General features: G+C 43.0%; 1 protein-coding gene and 2 long non-coding RNA genes across 15 annotated transcripts in view; 2 read left to right on the plus strand and 1 right to left on the minus strand.

The window, feature by feature from the left end:
• LOC144282325 (uncharacterized) overlaps nt 1-5,946 on the plus strand; it is a 37,001-nt gene extending 31,055 nt beyond the window's left edge. For both annotated transcript variants that reach the window (XR_013350739.1, XR_013350737.1), the window contains one exon: nt 956-5,946. This is a non-coding gene — a long non-coding RNA (uncharacterized LOC144282325). The remainder of the gene's footprint in view (nt 1-955) is intronic.
• Nucleotides 2,830-15,771, minus strand: LOC144282324 (uncharacterized). Its single transcript, XR_013350736.1, has 5 exons — nt 15,539-15,771; nt 10,506-10,604; nt 5,517-5,629; nt 3,348-3,696; nt 2,830-3,001 (listed from the first exon to the last, which is right to left on the minus strand). It is a non-coding gene; the product is annotated as an uncharacterized LOC144282324 (long non-coding RNA).
• Nucleotides 10,342-22,032, plus strand: part of CRADD (CARD and death domain containing adaptor protein) — a 177,856-nt gene continuing 166,165 nt past the window's right edge. The window contains exons 1-4 of one of the 12 annotated variants that reach the window (XM_077845825.1): nt 10,418-11,759; nt 11,865-12,002; nt 14,623-14,829; nt 15,994-16,297. In XM_077845825.1, coding sequence (XP_077701951.1) covers nt 14,818-14,829; nt 15,994-16,297 — 316 coding nt within the window. In that variant the 5' untranslated portion in view covers nt 10,418-11,759; nt 11,865-12,002; nt 14,623-14,817. Of the gene's footprint in view, nt 12,003-12,550; nt 12,989-13,019; nt 13,569-14,622; nt 14,907-15,504; nt 15,655-15,993; nt 16,298-22,032 lie in introns of those variants that run through there. The other 11 variants (XM_077845827.1, XM_077845828.1, XM_077845824.1 and 8 more) reach the window with 11 other exon arrangements.

The following is a 22,032-nucleotide window of genomic DNA, read 5'->3' on the forward strand; positions in this document are numbered from 1 at the left end:
AAAGTTATCATAGAGGGGAAAAAAAGTGTGTGTCATGGAAGAGATTTTTCTAGGAAGCCAGCACTTAACTTCCTGATGAAATTGGAGCCATTTATAAACAACTTCACCTGTTGCATCTATGGACAATCAGTTTTCAAAGAGATCATTTATTGAGAATATATAGTAATTTCTTTGGTTTTCTCCCACTAGAGACATTAAGGTGAAATGATGTCCATTGCTTATGACAACGGAGACTGGTAACCTGAAAAGTTTTAAGTAAATCAAAATATGAAGTCTAGAAAAAAAAATATGTGCATATCCATATCATAAACTTGGCAACATTTTGAAAGTTTGAAATAGGGGCTTCTGGGTGGCTCAGTTAATGAGTGTCTGCCTTCAGCTTAGGTCTTGATCTCAGGATCCTGGGATCAAGCCCTGTGTTGAGCAACCTGCTCAGTGGGGAATCTGCTTCTCCCTCTCCTTCTGCCTCCTCCCCCCAAATAAATAATTTTTTTTAAAAAAGAAAGTTTGAAATAATGGGCATTAATTTAGGCAAAATGACTGACAAGCCCATTGCTCAGCTACATATTGCAAATTAAATTTGGTAAATGATGTAATTTCATTCTATCAGTTACCAGCCCTGCAATCAGGAGTCACTTTACTTCTCCTGTGCCTCCCATTCTAGTTTTGTGAAATAAGGGCCATTTCTTAGTTCCTTTCCAGGTCCAGAAATCTGCAATTGAATGAGACTGCACATTCTGTGAAATAGCTCATATTTTTCCTCAGAATATGCCCTAGCTCACTTGACTTCTATGAGAACACAATCCTTTTGTATAGCAAAAGAACATCTATCTTCAGACTACTGAGTCTTAGAAAGCACATAATAATTGTTGTAGGTTTGCAGAAGGTTCATACGTTAAATAATGAGCTGACTCTGGTAAATGCTGTTTTGGATAATGTCTTCCTGTGCTTGCAGGATGTGCCTCCTAGGAAGAATGTTTTGAGGGAAGGCAACCCTTGCTCTCCATGTGCTGTCAAGATGAACTGCAACCTTCCGGGAGAGATCCATGGGCTCTAAATTGAAGCTAAGCTGCCACTGTTGGGTGAATATTTCCAGGGAACCTGGCCAAGCTGAAGGGAGCAAAGTATCAATAGAGCAGTAATTAGGTCTTAGGACTTTGGGATAAGACTGACTTATATTTGAATCCTAGCTTTGCCACTTAGCTAGTTATACCTACTTCATAAGGTTGTGCAAGAATTGAAAAAAGCTAAATAAGATGATATGTATAAAGAATGGCCCCAATTCCTGGAAGTAAATGTTCAATAATTATTAGCTTAAAAAATTAAAATTAGTGCTGTTGAGGGAAATTGGATCAATCAAACTGGGTCTTGGTGAATATGTTATTTTACATAAAAACATGTGTTGTTTTGCATTCTGTTTATTCTTACTGTAAAGTTGTGTCTTATTGGCTATTTGATTCACTGACTTCTTAATTCAGGAACTATTTAGGGGCATCTGGTGAGCTCAGTGGGTAGAGCGTACGACTCTTGATTTCAGGGTCATGAGTTTGACCCCCACATTGGGCATGGAGAACTAAAAAATAATAAAGTAAAAGAACTATTTATTGAGCATCTATTATGTGTCAGATTTCTTTGTAGATGTTGGAAACACAGCAGCAAACAAGATGCAAATGTCCTTGCTCTTATGGATATGCATGTTAATGAGGAGAGACCGAAAGTGAAAGAAACAAGTAGGAAGCAATAACAAACAAGAAAATTTACTGATAGTGATAAATGCTAAGGAAAAGATGAAACAAGGTGATGTGATAGAGTCTGAGGGAGCAGTTCTAGATCAGGTGTTCAGGAGAGGCCTCCCTAGAGAAGTGGCATTTAAGGTGTCATCTGAATAACAAGATGGAGCAAAGTTCTAGATGATGAGGAAGATGGAGAGGGATGTGATTGGGTTTGGAGATGTGGCGAGAGAATCAACAGGATTCATTGATGGGTTGGATGGGAGGTATGAGGAAAAGAGAGGAATCAAACATGACTCCTATGGCCTTGGCTAAATGGGGTAGTGGTGCCATCTACAGAAATCGAGCAGGTTGGAGATGATGTGGCTGAGGATGATGTTTAAGAAGAATCAGAAGTCTGGATTTGAACAAATTGAGTTGCCTGTTGAACTCTGAATGGAGTTTTCAAGCAAACAACCGAGTACAGGAAACCAGAGTTAAACATTTAGGGTTTTTTTTCCTTAGATAATATTTAATGGAGTGAGCTGGAGGAGTGTACTTAGGGAAATGAATAGAGTTAGAAAAGAGAAGAGGTTGTAGGAGTATTCTTAAAATGTCAGGTACTTATGACTCATAACAAAACTTTAGAATAATAATATATAACTCTTGTAGAATTATCCACATAAAAATGAACTGAAAGGACTTTTTGACTTTCTTACATTCTTTAATATATATAAATGGGGACCAAAAAGAAGTCTGATTGTAATACACTGGTCTTATAAGTATTCATTTGACCCATATTTTTGAGTGCCTATTGCAGGCACCATTTTATGTACTATGTATAAAATGAAATCAAAAGAACTAGTTATGTTGTTGGCCAAACATATTTACTGAACACATGCTGTGTTCATAGTACTAGATGATTTGATAGAGACCACAAAAATGGAAAATCAGTTCTCTGTTCCCAAGAGAAGACAGTCTAAAGCTGCCACTCAAGAGGAGAACCTCTCAAAAGTCACGAGGAAAGTGTGTTTCCTTTTCCTTCTGCCTATCTGATGTTCTTAGGCCATTGTCTATTGGGAGATCTATGTGGGCCAAATGAATTTGGTGAAGTAGGCTATTGTCTAAAACTCATTTTGTCATTGGGAGAACTTCCATGGGCAGACAGAAGCTCATTTCAGTCCATTTCATACTTGTAGTTGACTGGTACTCCAAGCATCCCCAGCATTCAAATCGTCATTATCCAGGGAGAAGAGACATAAAGAATCCATCTAATGGCGGATTTCTTTCCCCTGTTAAATTAAACACAGTCTCCTTGAAGAACAGCTCTAATGCTTCAATATTAATATCCACTATTTGTTCAAAATTCTATACTTCCTGTATAGTTAGTGGATGAGTTGGAAGTATGCCCACTTATCAGTGCAAATGGGAAGGAAGAGAAGTACCTCTTCTGGGCTAATGGTTAAATTTGCCTTAAGATGCAACTGAATGTTTTGGCAGATTGTTGTCAGAAAGAACAGCCTGACATCAATTATGTGGAAATGAAAATCATTATATCTAGTAGTCATTGTCTAATTTTTAAATGGACTTTATGAGGTAAACCCAGTTAAAAGCTTAGTTCATTCAAATACTTGGTACCTTTACTGATAAATCATCCTGGCAGATGATGATTGAAGTTCTGCTTGGAAAGAAACACTCTGTAAGATCCATGTGAAGGTTTTCTTTTCTTTTTTCTTTTTTCTTCTTTTTTTTTTTTTTTTTTTTTTTGGTGGTCAGTGTGGCCAATTGGTAATGGAAATACTTAGGGTTTTGAGGGGGAAGCGGGGTCAAATAATTTCTTGGTGCTTTATGATGTCAAATTCTGTTGTCTCAGCCAAACACTTGGCTATATGCTTAAACAGTTTAAAATGTGTGGTGGTATTGTTCCTTGAGAAACACCTTGACCCTTTTCCTTGAGGCCAGCATAGTTTGCTTCTATGTCATTTTCCTTGAACAAGAATAGAAGGTTGGTTACTAAATTGTTCATCATGGAATGTTTAACTTAACATTTAACTTAACATTAACATAAGTTAATCACTTATGTCTGCTATCCAAAGTGTATGGATTTCTCTTCCATCAATGGTACATGATGTGAGCCCAGTAGATACTCAGCAGAGAACGTAGCTATTAAGTTTTGCCATTCAGAAGACTTAGATTTGGTTGTTAGCTAGTACTTGACAGTCTAAATGGCATTCATTATTCATGTACTAGTTTCTTTAAGTCATTGCATTTAGTTATATCACCAGAAAGGCAGACCTAGATGTATTATCTTCTGCTTTATGTTGGGTAATACCAGGAAGGTACATTTGAACAACATTTTGGTATCTTGTACAAAATAACACAGGGAAATCATGGTATTAATTGATCTAATGTTCCTTATATAAAGAATCAGATGATAAATTCCTGCTTGCAACCAGCATTGGAGAAATGTTAGTCTTTTTAGATTACAGTGTATTTTCTGAGATGGGAACTGCACACTACAAATGGTTTTCTCTTTTTATCATGAATATTATGAAACTCAGAACTTATTTTAGCATGCCCTAATATCTTTAGGTATCCTATTACCTTAAAGTCTTACTGGCTTCTTATCCATATTTTAAATGTGTACAGTACAGTTTTATAACTACTTTAAGTTTTTGAAGAAAACTAAGAGAGTTCACCTCCTTTAAGAGGCTTTCTCTGGAGAATCAGTTGAAATCAACTCTCCTCCCCTAGCTCCCTGACCAGTTTTTCTTATCAAAGCACTCTTCACCATTGTAATTGTAATGTACAATATACTGTTGTACAATACAATTGTATTATCATATTGCATTATTGTATAATAATTATAATTATGTTGTATTATTGTATAATACAATAAATACAATGATTATTTTTGTTTGTTTGTTTCCTCTAGACTCTAAGGTTCATTAAGACAGAGATCATATCTCTTTCAGTATGTTAGCCCTAGCCAGTCCTAGCACACAGTAAGTGGGTTCAATAAAAACTTGTCAAATTCTGAATAAATTGTAGCAATCCTAGTACTATCAATCACTAAAGTCTTATAATACTTCAAACATCTGGAAATGTTGTTGGGATATTATATCAGTACACAATAATTTGCATAATAATGTATTTGGCTCCTTTAAAGATTATTTATTTGAAAGAGAGAGAGAGAGAGAGAGCGAGCACATAGGAGCAGGGGGAGGGGCAATAGGAGAAGAGGGGAGAGAAGCTGACTCCTTGCTGAGTGGGGAGCCTGATGCAGGACTCAATCTCATGAACCTGAGATTATAACCTGAACTGAAACCAAGAGTCAGATGCTTAACTGACTGAGCCACCCAAGTACCGTTATTTGACTCTTTTAAAAGATTTTATAATTTAGGTTTTTATAAAGTGTCTCAGAATTTTTGCAATAAGCTATAATTAACCTAAAATCAAAACAAAATATTAGAGAACTTGAGGAATCATCAGAGTTCATAACTTAGTAAAAGAATAATTAATTAGTACATATGATTCAGGTAATATTACTTACAGCATAATACCTTTATCAAGAGTTATACAGAAAGAGGGGCTAGCATGGCTGAATATTCCAAGTATAGTTTTAGGATTTACAGTTACAGAGATAGATGCCTGTATTTCCTTTGACAAATACTGTTTTTAAATCTTTTTGGGTGGCCGGGAGAGTAATGGGGAAGAGAAGCTATATGAGATTCCTACTGCATGTTCAGAAAATAGCAAATGTGAAACAGGGAATAAGAATTCAGGTCCAGAAGTCTTCATACCTACCTGACGATGGGCACATCCTTCACCATCTTCCTTTTCTACTTCTTTCCTCCTTTTCTCTCCTATCCCTTTATTCTTTTCTTCCTTTAGTTGTCAAATCCTTAGTCTTCTCCAATCTGTGAGAGTTTCATGACTTTTTAATAGTAATTGTCAGATATTTTGTGGAAGGTGTCCCAATTTGGGTTCATATGATGTTTCAGTGGATCTTAGCCAAAAGGCCGAGAAGCGATAATACGATGTTTCCTCATGAAAACACTGAGATTATGAATTTTGGGGAAGGATAGCCCAGAGGTGATATGCCTTTTTTGTCACATCATATCAATACGATTTACTTCTGGTGATGTTAAGCTTGATCATTTGGTCCAGGTAGTGTCTGCTATGTTTCTCTGCTATAAAGGTTTTTTTTCTCCCTTTCTATACTCTATTGGTCAGAACTGTGTGACTTTTTGTACTCAGCTTTACTGAGATATAATTGACAAATAAAATTTGCTTACATTTATGTGATATTTTGATATATCTATACATTGTAAATTGATTACCACAATCAACCTTGTTAACATATCTATCATGTCACATAGCTATCATTTTATGTGTGGTCAGAACATTTAAGATCTACTCTCTTAGCAAATTTCAAGTATGCAATATACTATTAATGATAGCCACACACTCTACATTAGATCTCCAAAACTTATTCATTCTGTACAACTCAAACTTAGTAGCCTTTGACCAACATCTCCTTACTTTCCCCACCCGCAGCTCCTGGCAACCACCCTTATACTTTCTGCTTTTATGAGTTTGAGTTTTTCAGATTTCACATATAAGTGAGATCATGCAGTATTTGTCTTTCTGTATCTGGCTTATTTCACTTAGCATAATATCCTCCATATTCATCCATGACAAGATTTCTTTCTATCTCTCCCCCCCACCTTTTTTTGTTAAGATTATTTTTTAGAGCAGTTTAAGGTTTACAGCAAAATTGAAGGAAAGGTATAGAGATTTACCGTGTACTCTTTGCTCCACACATGTATAGAATTCCCCATTTTCATCATCCTCTAGCAGAGTGATATAATTGATGACCCTACATTGGCACATCATAATCGCCCAACGTTTATAACTTACCTTTGGGTTCACTCTTGGTGTTCTACATTCCTTGGGTTTGGACAAATGTATAATGACATGTATCCATCATTATGGTGTCATACAGAGTATTTTTTCTGCCCTAAAAATCCTCTGTGACTCCCCTAGTGATACTTGCCCCCCCAATCTGATGGCAAGCACTGATCTTTTTACTGTCTCTATAGTTTTTGTCTTTCCTAGAATGTCATATAGTCAGGACATACAGTATGCAGCCTTTTTTTTTTTTTTTATGCAGCCTTTTTTGATTGGCTTCTTTCACTTAGTAATATGCATTTAAGGTTCCCTCATATCTTCTCATTCTTGATAACTCATTTTTTTTTTTTTAAAGATTTTATTTATTCATGAGAGACAGAGAGGCAGAGACACAGGCAGACGGAGAAGCAGGCTCCATGCAGGGAGCTTGACGTGGGACTTGATCCCCGGTCTAGGCCACGCCCTGGGCTGAAGGCAGCACTAAACTGCTGAGCCACCCCGGGCTGCCCTCATTTATTTTTGGTGGGGGGATGAATCATATGCTACTCTCTGGATGTGACAGTAAAAATGTCCATTCACCTACTGAAGGACATCTTGGTTGCTTCCAAATTTGCCAATTATGAATAAAGCTGCTAAGAATATTTGTGTCAGGTTTTTGTGTGAATATGTTTTCAACTCCTTTGAGTAAATTCCAAGGAGGACATTGCTGGATCATATGATAAGAGTATATTTAGTTTTGTAAAAAACTGCCAAACTGTCTCCCAAAGTAGCTCTTCTGTTGTGCATTTTCACTAGCAATGAAGGAGAGTTCCTGTTGCTCAACATCTTTACCAGCATTCAGTGTTGTCAGAGTTCTGGGTTTTGGTCATTCTAATAGGTGTGATTTTTGTGGGACCCAAGGAATGTAACAAAAATCCCCTACCCCTGGACAAGCAGAGCAGGACTAACTCCATTTTGTGCTACACCCGCCATCTCCTGTATAACCCCCACAGGACCTGCTTATTGCTTAAGGCGCTGCCCCACCCTAGTCAACCGCTGGGCACACCCTTACCGGAAACCAGCTCATATAGGAATGCGGAACCCCTAACCGCCAAAGAATGTAAACCCCGCCTTTTGCCCGCCAAACCTGCGAGCCAATTCTGACCAGTGATAGGCTAGTTCAAACGGTCACTATAGGGTAAATTGTAACTCAGCTGGCCACCTGCGTGTGGATCGACATGACCATGTGTGTGTTATAATCTCATTGGGCACTGGCCCCTATAAAACTGCTTCGCCTCTTAACCTTGGAGTCCAAGTCCCTGCTCCGCTGTGTTTGGTACACTTGGACCCAAGCTCGAGCTTGTTAATAAACCCTCGTGCTTGCATTGGTGTCGCCTCCTCGGTGGTTTCTCGGATTCGCAATCTTGGGCACAAAAATTTTCTTTAAGGGCCAAATATATGTATATTTGTAATATATGTAGTTATGCACGCACATATACATATAATCTCACATTTTCTTTATTCATTTACCAATGGACATTTAGGTAGATTCCTTATCTTGGCTATTGTGTATAATGCTGCAATGAACTAGGGAATGAAGGTATCTGTGTCAGATACTGATTTCATTTCCTTTGGATCTATACTCAGAAATGGGATTGCTGGATCATGACAGTTCTACTTTTAATTTTTTTAGGAATCTTCATGCTGTTTTCGATATGACTGTACCAATAGAAGTGTGTGACTTTTTTTTAAATCGAGTTTGAGAGTTATTTTACTTAGTTAATGGGATTTATTGAAACTATCTTTTTGTTAAATTTTCTAATTTTTTAAAAAAGGTTTTTTAAAATTTATTCATGATACACACACACACACACACACACAGACAGAGGGAGAAGCAGGCTCCATGCAGGCAGCCCGATGCGGGACTCAATCCCGGGACTCCAGGATCATGCCTTGAGCCAAAGGCCAGATGTGCTTAACTGCTGAGCCACCCAGGCGACCCTTAAATTTTCTAATTTTATTGTGAGATGGTGGAGTACATAGTTTGTATGATATTGATTTTTTTAATTTATCAAGGTTTCTCCATAACTTAATTTGTGATCTATTTCTGTAACTGTTTCAAGTGTGCTTGAAAAGAATCTGTTTTTCCCCATAGCTTAATTTCCACATTCATGAAACAGGAAGAACCAAAAATGTCTGACTCCTTTGATTTTTGCTTTGAAGGTTGCAGGACTAAAGACCAAAGAAGAAGACAGAAAAATACATTTGATTCTTTGTTCTGCATGTTAACAATGGGTATGTCTTGACACAAGTAAACATGGTAGGGGAAAGAGAAAAAGGGAAATATCTGTCCTTCCTGAAAATAGATTTGTTACCACTGGGTAACAGGTGCTTAATCCTCTGCAGGGGCACATTTCCAGCCTACAGAGAAGGAATAAACAGAGTGGAGGAGTAATCATCTGTGATAGTGTTTCTGATCTGTGTTTGACTTTTCAGTCTGCTTGCCTTAGATTTTCATTTGAGTGAAGCTGAACCTTTGGTCTGCTGCTCAGAGAAGTATCATTGTATGCTAATGTGGGGTGGCAATCCTGCAGTCAGCTGACTGAGGTCAGTTGACTAGTTCAATTACAAAGCCAGCCTAGTTGCTTAGAGGGTAGCATGAATGCTCATCTAACTTTGCCACATGAAGAGGAATTTAATAATCAAGGGCTTCTCTCTATGAATTTAAGTCAGATCCTTAACAGCTAACCTCATAGGTTGCTCAATATCTGGATTCCATGCCCCTCAGCTCCTGCACGAATGGTCTCTTGCTGCCTTTGACTCTCTTCTCCTCTGTGAACTCTTGTGGAACTCACTGTTTGCTCACTACCTCTGCTGCACGTCATCATTAATATCTCCTTCCAGTTCCCAGAAGATCTCAAGCCTTTCCAAATAGAACAAGACATTAGGAAGTGTTTTAAACTAGGTAGTTTTATATGGGTGTGCTTTGTGCCATTTGTTTCAACTTTGGTTTTTGTTTGAAAATTACCAAAGTTTATAGTTGGAAAAATTACACCCAAAAGTCTGCTGTAACCTCAGCTATTGCCAGTGTTGCAAGAGGTCTGCACTTCATCTGGATGAAGGCAGAGAATGTTGCTAATGCCTGCCTGTCCACGTACAAAAGCTAAATCTTGCCCAGGAAAGGAACAGCAGTTCCAGAGGAGAAAAAAGAAAAAAAAAGAAAAAAAAAAAGGGAGAAAGATTGTGAAGAGAGTACTAGGAGCTCAGAGTATCAAGTGAGAAGTGGCACCTGAATGATCTGCCAATATTCCGGCTGTCGTTAGAGCAACCAATGCTTCACCATATGCGACTGTGGGGTAGATACTGTGTACTGGAAAGGGCATGAAATTAGAAGGACCTGGTTAGAATTCAGGTTTTGCTATATATTAGCTGTGAAAGTTTGGCTGGGATATTTGACCACTTTGATTCCACAAGTCTTCACATCTGTAAAATGCTGATAATAATACTTGCCACCCATGTAAAGAAATGGTCACTACTGGTATAATAAAATAGTATATTGTATAGCAACACTTCAGACTGGTCACAAAAATGAGAAGGCTTTGAGGAGAGAGGTTTAGAACGGTTTTCCACTGATCTGCTTACAAAGATCTTCTCATCTTCCACCAGAGGGGTTCGTTGAGGAAACCCGGGTAGTGTCTAGTGTCGGGCCGCGGGACGGGCCTCAAGATGGCGGCCGAGGCCCGCAGCCCGCAGCGCCGCGGAAGCCTGCACGCCTCGCCCTCGGCCGCGCGCTCCCAACCTCCCACCTTCCGCCCGCTCTGCCATCTTTGATTTCTCCGTCGATGGATCGTCGGGAAACCTCACAATCTGGTGCCGAAACCCGGGGGGAGATGGAGACCTCACCTGGGTGACGGACGGCTGACTCCTCTCCTGGCCAGGACCACCAGCGGCCTCCTGCCCCGCGGGGTGTGGGGGAGCTCGCCGTCCGCGGTCGTCCTCGCTCTGCGGAAGGAAACGGCAGCTGCGTCAGAGCCGCTGCGTCAGAGCCCCGGCCGTCGCGACACGGCCTCCGCCCCCGTGGCCCCCACCCGGGCCGGCTCCCAGGCGATCTGGAGCCGTCCTCTTCCCCGCGGCGGCCTCTGATTCTCTTCCCTAATTCCGAGGACGAACCGGGACCCCGGGTTTTGACCTTGGAATTGCCCAACCAGGACTATGGGAAACACCCAGTCCAGGATTGGTCTGAAAACTCCATTGGGCTGCCTACGGGCTAACCTTGACGTCTTGGGGTTCTCCCATGACCTGAGGAGGCGTCGCCTTACCCATTGTTGTACGGGAGCCTGGCCTCAATACCAATTAGACAACCGGTCCCGAAGGCCTCCAGAGGGAACTTTCGATTACCAAATTCTTATGGATCTTGATAACCTTTGCAGACACCAAGGCAAATGGTCCGAGGTTCCTTACATACAAGCTTCCTGGGATCTGCGCTCCTGGCCCTCCCTCCGCCCTCGATGTTCGCCTACCCAAGTCCTACTTGCCCGTACCCCACCTCCCGACATACCTCCTACCAACCCCAAGGACCTCGACTCTTACTCCCCTTCTCCCCTTTCCGAAAGCCCGGAGAACCTCACATCCTCCCACCGCTTGGGGCCAGCGGCTCCTCCACCTCCCCCTTACCCTGAACCCAACGCTGTCCCTCCTACTCCTTCCCCTCCGGCTCCCCCACCTCCTCGACCTCCCCTCCGGTCGCCGCCCGGCCCAGATCTCACCAGACACCGTCGGGCCTTGTCTGCCCCTTGCGGGAGGAGCTGAAAAACGGCTGGGCTCTTTCTCTGCCAGCCCAGGTAACTACATCGAAGAATTTCAGTGTTTAGCTCAGGCCTGTGACCTTACATGGCACCACCTACCTGTGGTGCAGACCACGACTCTCACTCCTGAAGAGAGAGCGCACTCGGCAGCGGCGCGGGAACACGCCGACCAGGCCCGTCTCCCGGCCTCACGATGCCCGTGGGCGCCCCGGCGGATCCCGGAGGCAGATCCTGGCAGTGGATCCCAGCGGCGGATCCCGGATGGGATTACCAGGCCGGCCAGGAGGGCCGCGGACGCCGGGACTGCATGGGGCAATGCCTCCTGGCGGGCATGAGGGCGGCCTCAAACAAGGTGGTCAATTATGACAAACTGCGAGAAATCGTTGAGAACCCCGATGAGAACCCTCCCGTGTTTCTAAATAGACTTAGGGAAGCCTTAACCCAATAACCCAATTAGATCCGCCTCCACGTGGAGGAGACCCTGAATCGGTGAATCCGGCTTTCCGACTACTGGGTGTGGAGGACGACTGACGGCGCCCAGACTCGGACACCCTACTCACCCATGCCAAGCCCAGGGTTACGCTCCAGGTAGCGGGTAAGTCCATATCCTTCTTGCTGGACACGGGGGTGACCTATTCTGTCCTGCCCTCCTATTCGGGACCTAGTCAGCCCTCCCCAGTGATGGTGATGGGAACTGATGGCACCTCCTCCAGTCCTAGGTCAACCCCGCCCCTCACTTGTAGCTTGGACGGGTTCCCTTTTGCTCACTCTTCCCTTATCATTCCCTCTTGCCCGGTGTCCCTTCTTGGAAGGGACATTCTCCATAAACTCAGGGCCACTATACGACTCTCCCCCTCTCCCACCACCTCTAGCCACCTTACTCTTCCCCTTCTGGTGTCCAAACCCCCCCGCCTTCTGTTTGTCGATCCCCTGGTCTGGGATACCTCCAAGCCAGTTGTGGTGTCACACCATCAACCTATAAAAATCAGACTCAAAGACCAATCTACCTATCCAGCCCGTCCTCAGTTCCCCATCTCCCTGACACACCTATAAGGATTTAAGTTCATCATAGACCGCCTCAAACAACAGGGGCTCCTCATACCTCATCAGCTCGCCCTGTAATACCCCTATCCTCCCCTTAAGGAAGCCCACTGGGGCTTATCGCCTCGTTCAGGACCAGGAGTGTTGACCTGGGTGGCGCCTGGGGCTGGAGGTATCGGGGCCTCAGTCAACTTCTATTATAAGCTTTCCCAGGAACTTAACGATGACATGGAATGGATCACCGACTCTCTTAACAGCCCTACAGACCCAACTCTCTAGCCTGGCAGCAGTGGCCCTCCAAAACAGGTGGACTTTAGACCTCCTCACAGCTGAAAAAGGAGGAACATGTCTATTCCTCAATGAAGAGTGCTGCTACTATATCAATCAATCGGGTATTGTCACCACCAAAATCCAGGAACTCCAGGACCGCATCCAGTCATGACAGCAGGGTGCCACTGCTTGGGACCTCTTCCCTAATACATGGATGACTTGGCTTTTTCCCTTGGCTGGCCCCCTATGTGCCATAATCATCCTAATTTCCTTTGCCCCTTGTGTCATCCGATTTTTGCAGGGAAAGCTCCAAGAAATCGCCTGGGTGTCAGTCAACCAACTCCTTTTACACCCCTACACTCGCCTGCCCACCTCCGACAAGCCCTACGACACCCTTATGTCAGCAGGAAGCAGCCAGATCTGAGTCGCCCCATATAACAACAACAAAAAAGGATCGGAATGTTGGGCTGGCGAGACTGGGGACCTCAAAATAGCCGACTTGAGGCTAGCAACCTCCCAACAACCCCGCCCTACCCCATCTTATAAGCCTGCACACTTCCCCCTTTGGGCGCAACTTCCCTGACTCTGAATCACCCAACCTCGCCCGGGAGCACTTCCTATTAAAGCAGGCTCGAACCCACTGCCGGGCTCTGCCATCTTTAATTTCTCCGCCGATCATCGGGAAACCTAACATCTAGAAATAGTGATATTTGAGTTTGTTTTTTTTTTCCTGTTACCATAAACCAATTCTTAGCAGGTCTATGACTTTCTGCATATAGCACCAAACTGATTTAAAGTGAATCAATGAATGTGTTTATATGCCTTATTTCATAAAGGAATTCAGGAATGACCCTCCTTTTGATATTCTGGTATCTCTCTATATTTGGATCATGCATTTTTCTTGTCTTCTGAATGAAAAATGTGGTGAAATCAGCAGGTCACCAGCCAGCATCAGCTGCTCTCTTTTTAGAATGTCTTTCTGGGGATACCTGGGTGGCGCAGCGGTTTAGCGCCTGCCTTTAGGCCTGGGGCGTGATCCTGGAGACCCGGGATCGAATCCCACGTTGGGCTTCCGGTGCATGGAGCCTGCTTCTCCCTCTGCCTATGTCTCTGCTTCTCTCTCTCTCTGTGTGACTATCATAAATAAATAAAAAAAAAAATTTAAAAAAAAAAGATTTAGAATGTCTTTCTGTGCTTTAGAGGCCGGAACTCTCCAAACCACATGCTCCAGACAGCGTTGCTGCAAATGTTCTCCATGTGAAATAGCTGTCACCAATTGCATGCATCAAAGTAAGCTTTGCAGGTGCTTTTTTGATGCTGCTGGAAAATACAGGTCTGGAGACCTTGGCTTTTCTGCAGCAGTGTTTCAATGACCAGTCACTTACTCTGTCGGTGTTGACAAGAGGTTGGGACTGTGGAGTGGTGGCTTCCGACTCCTCCTTCCTGATTGTGGCCGGGAGTCAGTCAGGCAGTGCTGTTTAGGCCTCTTCCAGCCTTTCTAATGACTGTGAATGTCCCCAATTTACCATGACAAATCCCTTTCTTTCTAGAGTAGCTAGCTGGTTGCTGCAACGGGAACTCTGTGATATAAAATGATATAAACGACCCTGCATTTTAGTGGAGGGAAACAGATGACAGGTGACAGATCAATACTTGAGTAAAAGTTTTAATAAGAGGTTGATAACGTACCACAGATAAAAACAAAGTTTGAAAAGGGATGGGGAATGCAGGAGATTAATGTTGCAATTTTAAATAGATTGGTCAGGAAAGGTTTCGTAGATAAGGCGACTTTTGAGACTTATCTATCAGGTCAGTTGTGTGCAACGCCCTGCTGGAGATCCTGTCTTAAAATACTCCCTTAGATAAACCCCTACGTGACATACTTAACTGTTTTCCATTTCCAGGAGGCGATATTGTTTACCCGCAATAAATATGGCGGAAAAAAGCTTCAGTCCCCCACACTTGGGCCCGCTCAGCAAACATGGCGACAGCACATCCTGTGTTTGCCCTCAACAAAGATGGCGACAGCACTTCCTGTGTTTGCCCTCAACAAAGATGGCGACAGCACTTCCTGTTGAGGGGCTTCGCCTTCAACAAAGATGGTACTTATGGTACAGGTTCCTTAACAGCCTGGATTCCGGTTGCGGTTTTTTTTTTTTTTTTCCTTTAAATACATGTGTTTGCAGACGTAAGTAACAGGAAACCAGAAACCCCGTATCCATTTTTTTCTCGAAGGCCCCGCACCGTGGCCTCTGCGGCCTCGGCCCCGCGTGGCTTCCCCGCCCACCTAACTTGCGGCGTTTGCGAGCCGGGCCCGGGTTGGGGAGGCGGTGGCGGTGCTGGGGGGGCCAGCGCCCCCTTCCATCCGTTCTGAAGATCATTCCCTGCTCAGGTTGCCCCGAAAATCCCTCCTAGTTCTTCCTGTTGGTAATACAGCAGGACTTGAGGTGGCAAGGAGGGAACTGAGGGCTCTAGACGGGCGTGGGCGGCCGCCAGCGCACGCCGTCCCCTCCCCCGTCGCCACCTACCCCCCCACCCCCACGGAGCCCCCCCCGTGCCGCCCCCCGACCCCCCCCCCCCCCCCCCGCTGCTTCGCCTTCGAAGCCTGGGCACCGGCGCCCCGAGACCCGGCGGTGGGCGTGGCTACTGACCACGGCTGCAGTGGGGGGAAATCCCCAATAAGCGTCCCTCCCACGTGCGGTCCTGGCGGTGCCACAGAGATGCGGAACGCCTAGGGGGAGGGGTGCCGCAGAGCACACCTAGAGGTGACGGGGCGGGGGCTTTGCTCCCAGGGGCGGAGGACCTTACAGGGCTCGGTACCTGCGGGCCTCGCGCCCACGCCCACTGCGCTGCGGGCTGAGCAGAAGCCGGTCCGAAGGCCGCCTGCGGTATATCTGATGAAGTCGACGTTAGAGGAAAGCCGCTGGTTCTTGTTAGTATGTTAAAATGAAACGCTGCTCTGTAATTCTCAGATCAAAATTGCTTTTAAGCAGGGTCCGTGGCCCAGTTTTTTCCAAACGTCCTTATCAAGCAAGGAATCCAGCGAGGACCCCATTGTGTGGAAAGCAAAATTAGAAAAGATGATTCATATTCAGGGTTGGTCATTATGCTCAGAAATATTCAAGATTACTTTGATTTGGCTTAACGGCCATATACTAAACACCACGGCCTGGCACTCCGCCAAGATTCCTAGACGTACCTGACCTTAAGGAGTTTGCCTTTAGGAGGGTTGGTCAGCTTCCTGGAATCTGAGCTACTATTTCATGTCTTCCCAGGGAGAAATGGAAGCTAGAGACAAGCAAGTGCTTCGCTCCCTTCGCCTGGAGCTGGGTGCAGAAGTACTGGTGGAGGGACTGGTTCTTCAATATCTTTACCAGGAAGGGGTCTTGACAGAAAACCACCTTCAAGAAATCAAAGCTCAAGCCACAGGCCTTCGGAAAACAATGCTGCTGCTGGATATCCTACCTTCTAGAGGTCCTAAAGCATTTGATGCATTCCTAGATTCCCTGCAGGAATTTCCCTGGGTTAGGGAGAAGCTGGAGAAGGCAAGGGAAGAAGCCATAACAGAGCTCCCTGCAGGTAGGCCTGAAAAGATCACTTCTGACCAGCTGCAGAATTGTGGAAACTATGTCCTTTGGATGTGAAGTTGGGGTTTTAGGTGAGCAGTGGGTAAGGAGTTTGGCGTGAAGGCACATGGTGTTGGAGGCTGAGGAGGAGGAGGTGGAATTAGGAATGGTAGAGCCGGGGATCCCTGGGTGGCTCAGTGATTTAGCGCCTGCCTTGGGCCCAGGGCGCGATCCTGGAGTCCCGGGATCAAGTCCCGCGTCGGCCTGCTTCTCCCTCTGCCGTTCTCTCTCTCTCTACGTCTATCATGAATAAATAAATAAAATATATATAAAAAAAAAAAAAAAGGAAGTGTAGAGCCATGATGCAGAGGGTGAGGAGGGAGGTCACAGAATACATTTAGAAATGCTTCCAGGGAAACTTGGCAAGTCACTTGGGAGGCATGTTCTCATCTGAGAGCCAGGTCATATCTCAGCTCTTGGCATCGGGAGCCATTTGGAAAGTACAGATGGGAAAGCAGGCATCAGGCTACCGATAACGGATTTGTGGGGTGCCAGAGCTGCCGGCTGGGAAAGGTCAGCTTCATGAAGGAGGAGACAGTCTCTAGGAAGGCATGCCTTGCACCTGTTCCCTAGGCCAAAGGGGATTATTTAGAGAGCTGGTTAAGTTTTTAAAGGTTATTGATTGAAAGTCATTCTTTTTAGTTTGGCTTTGTTCAGATACCCAGAGTATTTAATATTATAAGAATAGTAGTTTGGAGAGGGTCTGTTTTGATTTTAAAGAAAGTTGAAAGCAATGGAAAAGAGAAACAATCCTGATGCTACTGGCCTGACTTGTAGCAGGAAGAAGATATGATGTGAGACGCTTTCCCTCTTAACACTTCCATGACTTACTGTTTTCCAAAGCTTGAGGAGCAGAGAACTGAATTGCCAAAAAAACCCAAACCAAACCAAAACAAAAACCCACCCCCAAAACAAAACAAAACAAAAAAACAACAAAAAAAACCAACCCCCAAACCTCCAAAGTATAAATAACATAAATTAGTTTAAAAAGAAATAAGTAAAATAAAAAAATAAAAAATTGAAAGTTAACTTGCAAATTTTTAATAGTTAGGAAATAAACATTTTCCGGAGTTTTTGAAAGTAGTGATAGTTAGAACTCCTCCGGGACAGTGGTTCTCAGACTTTGTTGTTGCAGTTTTAAAAATACCAACATAACTGGTTAAAAAACAACTACCAGTAATAAAAGACCAATTTTATTATTTTTGCCCCATGGACCTCATATTTTGTTTTATTTTGAATGATTTTTCAGACTGCAGGTACTAACTAATCATGATGAATTCTTCTATTTTTATTAATGACATATGTCTGAATATCTGCTCTGCATGAGATAACCACTTAACTTAGGAGGGCTTGGTTAAACCCCAGTGGAAAAAACAAACATATTTTCATTTCCTAGCATGGCTGAATTTCAGGTAAATGTATGTGTTAGGCTTTTTGAAATACTGAAAATAGCTGTCCTTTCAGGGCCACAGGAATTCGAGTGTCCTTACAAAATTAAATACTCCAGGTATGTGAACAAATCCAAACGAAAGTATCTAAGACGTTTCTACCAGTTTACTGAAAACAGAATAAATATTATGGAACTGGGGACATGTTAAGAGAAGTATTAGGGTATCCAGTGTCTTTTCCTGGTGTTTAACTTAGAGATGCCTCTTGGCACCAGATAGTTGGAAACAACAAAACAAGCGAACCGAAACCCCGTTACTACCAAAATATTTCATTTAATTTTACAATCATTTTGGGTGATGTAACCAGTTCTGTTCTATGTTGTTCATAAAGGTGTGACTCCATTTTCATTTCTTCAAGATTTATTTAGAGAACAAGAAGAAATTGTGATTTTTTTTTTTTTTTTTTACCAAATGGTGAAAGTTATACAGAAGTTGAGGGAAAAATAATTTTTTTTTAGGTAAGCAGAATGAAACAGTATAACGTGAGAAAAAATTGAGTGTGTCTGTGTGAAAAATATTAATTTGTTCTGTGGAAGTGTTCAAATGGAACGATAGGTTGGCTACTGTACAAATTATGTACTCTTAATTGTTTTACTTTACATTTTGTCGAGTAACACAGCTATTGAAAAATGTTTGAAGAGAGAGTTTGATTGACATGTATCAGCAATGATAATCACAAAATCTTACTTTTAAAATAACTTAATTATTGAGTATTTTATGTAAGATCATAAAATACAAGTAAGGTATGGTGAATAATGGTGTAGCAAACACCTGTCTCCCCATCACTCAAATTAAAAAAGAAATATTACCATTGCCTTTGAGAACCTTGGGTGTTCCTCCTCAGTCCGAGCTCAGCTTCAACACCCACTTACTGGTAAATCCTGAATTTGAAGTTTATCATTCCCTTCTTCATGTTGTAGTTTCCTCTCTCATAAAAATCACTTTTAAAATCCACATATGTTATGGAAAATCTGCAATACCTTAAATTTTAGCAAGGTATATAAAGATATAATTAAAAAATATATAATGTGTGGGGGAGAATAAGGGATGGAGGAAACGATTCATTTATTAATCTTTTTGGAAATGATATATTTTAAAGGAGTTAGTTAACAGCCTTCTCTTATTTGGGACCTTAAACTTTCAGTGTTTAAATTAATTAAGTGGATGGTGATATTTAAATTCTAAAATTCATTGGGACTTAATTAATTGAAAACCTAATTTTTTTTTTTTTTAAATCCTGGAAAGTGTATCAGAGTTGAGATGCCTTCAACTTAATGTTCCTGTAAAAAATGCAGATAGAACCAGAGGTCTATTTCTCAGGACCCTGTGCTTCTCCAGTTGTGAGAAAGTAGTTTTAATAAGCTTTTAAAAAGTCCATTTAAATTTTTGTAAAGGCAATTTTGAGTTTTGAGGAACTAAACTGTAGGAAAATGTGATGCTTATATATTATGTGTATATATTAACATTGTCTGATCTTTTACTCACTTTGATTGTCATTATTAATTAATTTGTATAGATTTGGTGGTCTCCTCCTGGGAGGCTTGAGAACAAATGGGCAGGAATGGCTTTCTCTTTGGCCAAGAGGCTGAAACTTCTCCAAGGATTAACTGATTTCATTTTCTTAAGAACCGTTCTTGTCTTGGGCTTCTCAGAGAATCCTGGTTTCCCTTTTGCTTAATTTCTGTGTTATGCTTGTAAATTTTGAGTTGTCTCAAAAGGCCATATTTGGTGATTGATCCTAGTTAGTTGCTTCAAATTTATATTCTAGATGTAAATTTTAGGGAAGAATTTAGTTGTATCTTAATCCTCTCTGATCTCTTAAAGCCTATCCTCAGCATATCCCAAAACATAAAAAAACACTTTAAACCTTTGATTCTTTCTTAGTCTACCTAGCTGATGGGTCTTCCTATTTCTGTTTAAAAAAAATGTCTAAGATGTTAATGAATATTTGATTTTGTGTTTTTCTCACAGTATGAGGACCCATATTTTAGAGGAGAAATTCTGGCAATAAAATTATTTAATCCAGCTTGGCACCATGGAAGGGATACTTCATAGTGTGTCCCTTGCTGGCTAAGACTGCAGAGCAGACAGTAGATCAGCTGGCTGTCCTCTCTGGGCTCCTGTCTGGTCTTTTAGGAGATGAGAACAGTGCTGAGTGTGGGTGTAGGCAGCCTGTGCCTGCCTGCCTGGCTTTCTACTGCTCATGGCCCTGTCTGCTGACTTGCTCTCTCTAGGGCCTGAGCTAATCTGGGTCTGGAAAGGAGGTTGGTGGCAGCCCCAGTCTTACCAGCTGGTGGGACTTAGCCTAAGGCATGGTGGGAGTGACTCCTGGGCCCCAGGACTCCCAGCCCTGTTTGGGGGACTGGGGTTCTGTTATGTTTCTCACTTACCAGCCAGCCTGGCAATGTTTCCTTTAACTCCAGTCTTACATTAGGTTTAGGAGGTTTTTGTATCCCCCTCCTGCCCCCCCGGCCCAGGCTAGATTCTGGCTTTACATCCCCCTAGCCACTGGGAAGGATGAAGGACAGATGTCTTGGAACACAGCTCAGTGCCTCATATGTTAGCATCAGATGCCTCAACTCTTTAGCCTCCTGAGGCTATTTGCTTTGGCTTTGCCTGTTGAGTGGGTCCTCACTGTGGACCCAATGCCCTGGCTCTAGCTGCCCTCACTGGTGCAGGATGCAGGGCTGGTCTGTATTCCCTCTATCCAAGGGCTCCAGGCTCAGCCTATCCCTTTTGGAGCTGGCCTTGTATGACTGTGCGGAGGTGCATCACCTACTCACTCAAGATCTACTCTGGTACTCAGATGTATATTTGGATGCGTCTGAAGTTACTGAAGCAATAATGGCAAAAATCTCAGGGATTGTAATAGGTTTACTGGAGAGATTTCTAGCCGAGGATTCTCCAGTCATACCATGAATTGGCCCTATTCTGCATACAGTAAATTCGGTGTTGATCTCAGCTTATCTAGCTTATGGTCTGCTCAGGCACTTGCACTGTGGCTGAGTGGATTTCACTTTGTGGCATCCTGTATCCTCAAGAGGCTATGGTGGGTCAGCATCCATGGTAAGACCAGACCCTTTCCTGCGGTGAGGGCCAAGGCCACAGAGAGCCCCAGCAGAACTATCGTGTAGTGCCTGAGGGCCAACTAGATAGATAGCAGGCTATCTATATGACTTGGTAATAAAGATCAACCAAGGGGATTCATTCATTCATTGAAGAAATGTTGAATATTGACATTACGTGCTAGGGTATTTTGGGAAACAAAGCCCTGCCCTTCTAGAGCTCACTGATGTACTATAGTCTGATGGAGATAGACAGGAAGCAAGCGAGTGACTTACAGTGCTACGAAGAAAAACAATAGTGGTGAGGAAGGGCTCCGCATGTTGTGCAGGGCAGTCAGAGAAAGCCTCTCTGCTGTGAGGATGTGGAGCAGAGACCCGAATTCTGCAACAGAGTGGGTACTTGGAGGAAGAACGTTTCCGATAGAGGGGACTGCAGATGCACAGGAGCTCCAGCAGGAGCCCTCCGTGATAGTTTGGCTGGAGCCCAGGTGCTGTGGCTAATAACCATCCTCACGGAGAGATGACTCACACTGCACGCAGCAAAGGCCCGTTTGTTGCTGTGCTTCACAAAATGTGAGATGTGTGCACAGCCATGATCTTGGGTGGTTCTCAAAATGATTTTAGATGAAATGTGACTGTGGAAGTGAATCACATGGTAGGAGTCATTTCCGTTTTCTTTCTGTTTCAATCCTGATGACATCCAGGTGAAAGTCTCCGTTTGCCATAGCATCTCTCTTGACACTTGCCAGTTTTTCTTTTTAACAGAGAGAAAAAGTTCCTTATGCCTAAAGCTTTCTGCAGACAACAGTATTTAGCTGGAATTGAGTTGTGTTGCCTTCTTTCCCTTGTATTAATCTAATGGTTTCCTTCCATTTATGGCAAGTGAAACTGTTTTCTATTTATGAAGTTACTTTTTGAAAATATGTTGCTTTTATTTAAGTAAAAATGAGTCACATAAAGAAAAATACTATGAAAATAATGGTAAGAAGATGTGGCAAAAATTGTCAAGATGCTTTTCATGCATTTTCTCATTTGAAAAGACAGGAGTTGGGGCAGGAACAATCCCCTGGTTGCATAGTTGGGGAAGGAAGTCTCCAGCTCTAGTTCAGATAGAAAATGGTGCCAAATTAAAGGTACTTCATTGTTTTACTCATTCAGATTATGCATAGTGGCTG

The sequence above is a fragment of the Canis aureus genome, chromosome 13, assembly GCF_053574225.1.
Source record: "Canis aureus isolate CA01 chromosome 13, VMU_Caureus_v.1.0, whole genome shotgun sequence".
Classification (NCBI taxonomy): domain Eukaryota; kingdom Metazoa; phylum Chordata; class Mammalia; order Carnivora; family Canidae; genus Canis; species Canis aureus.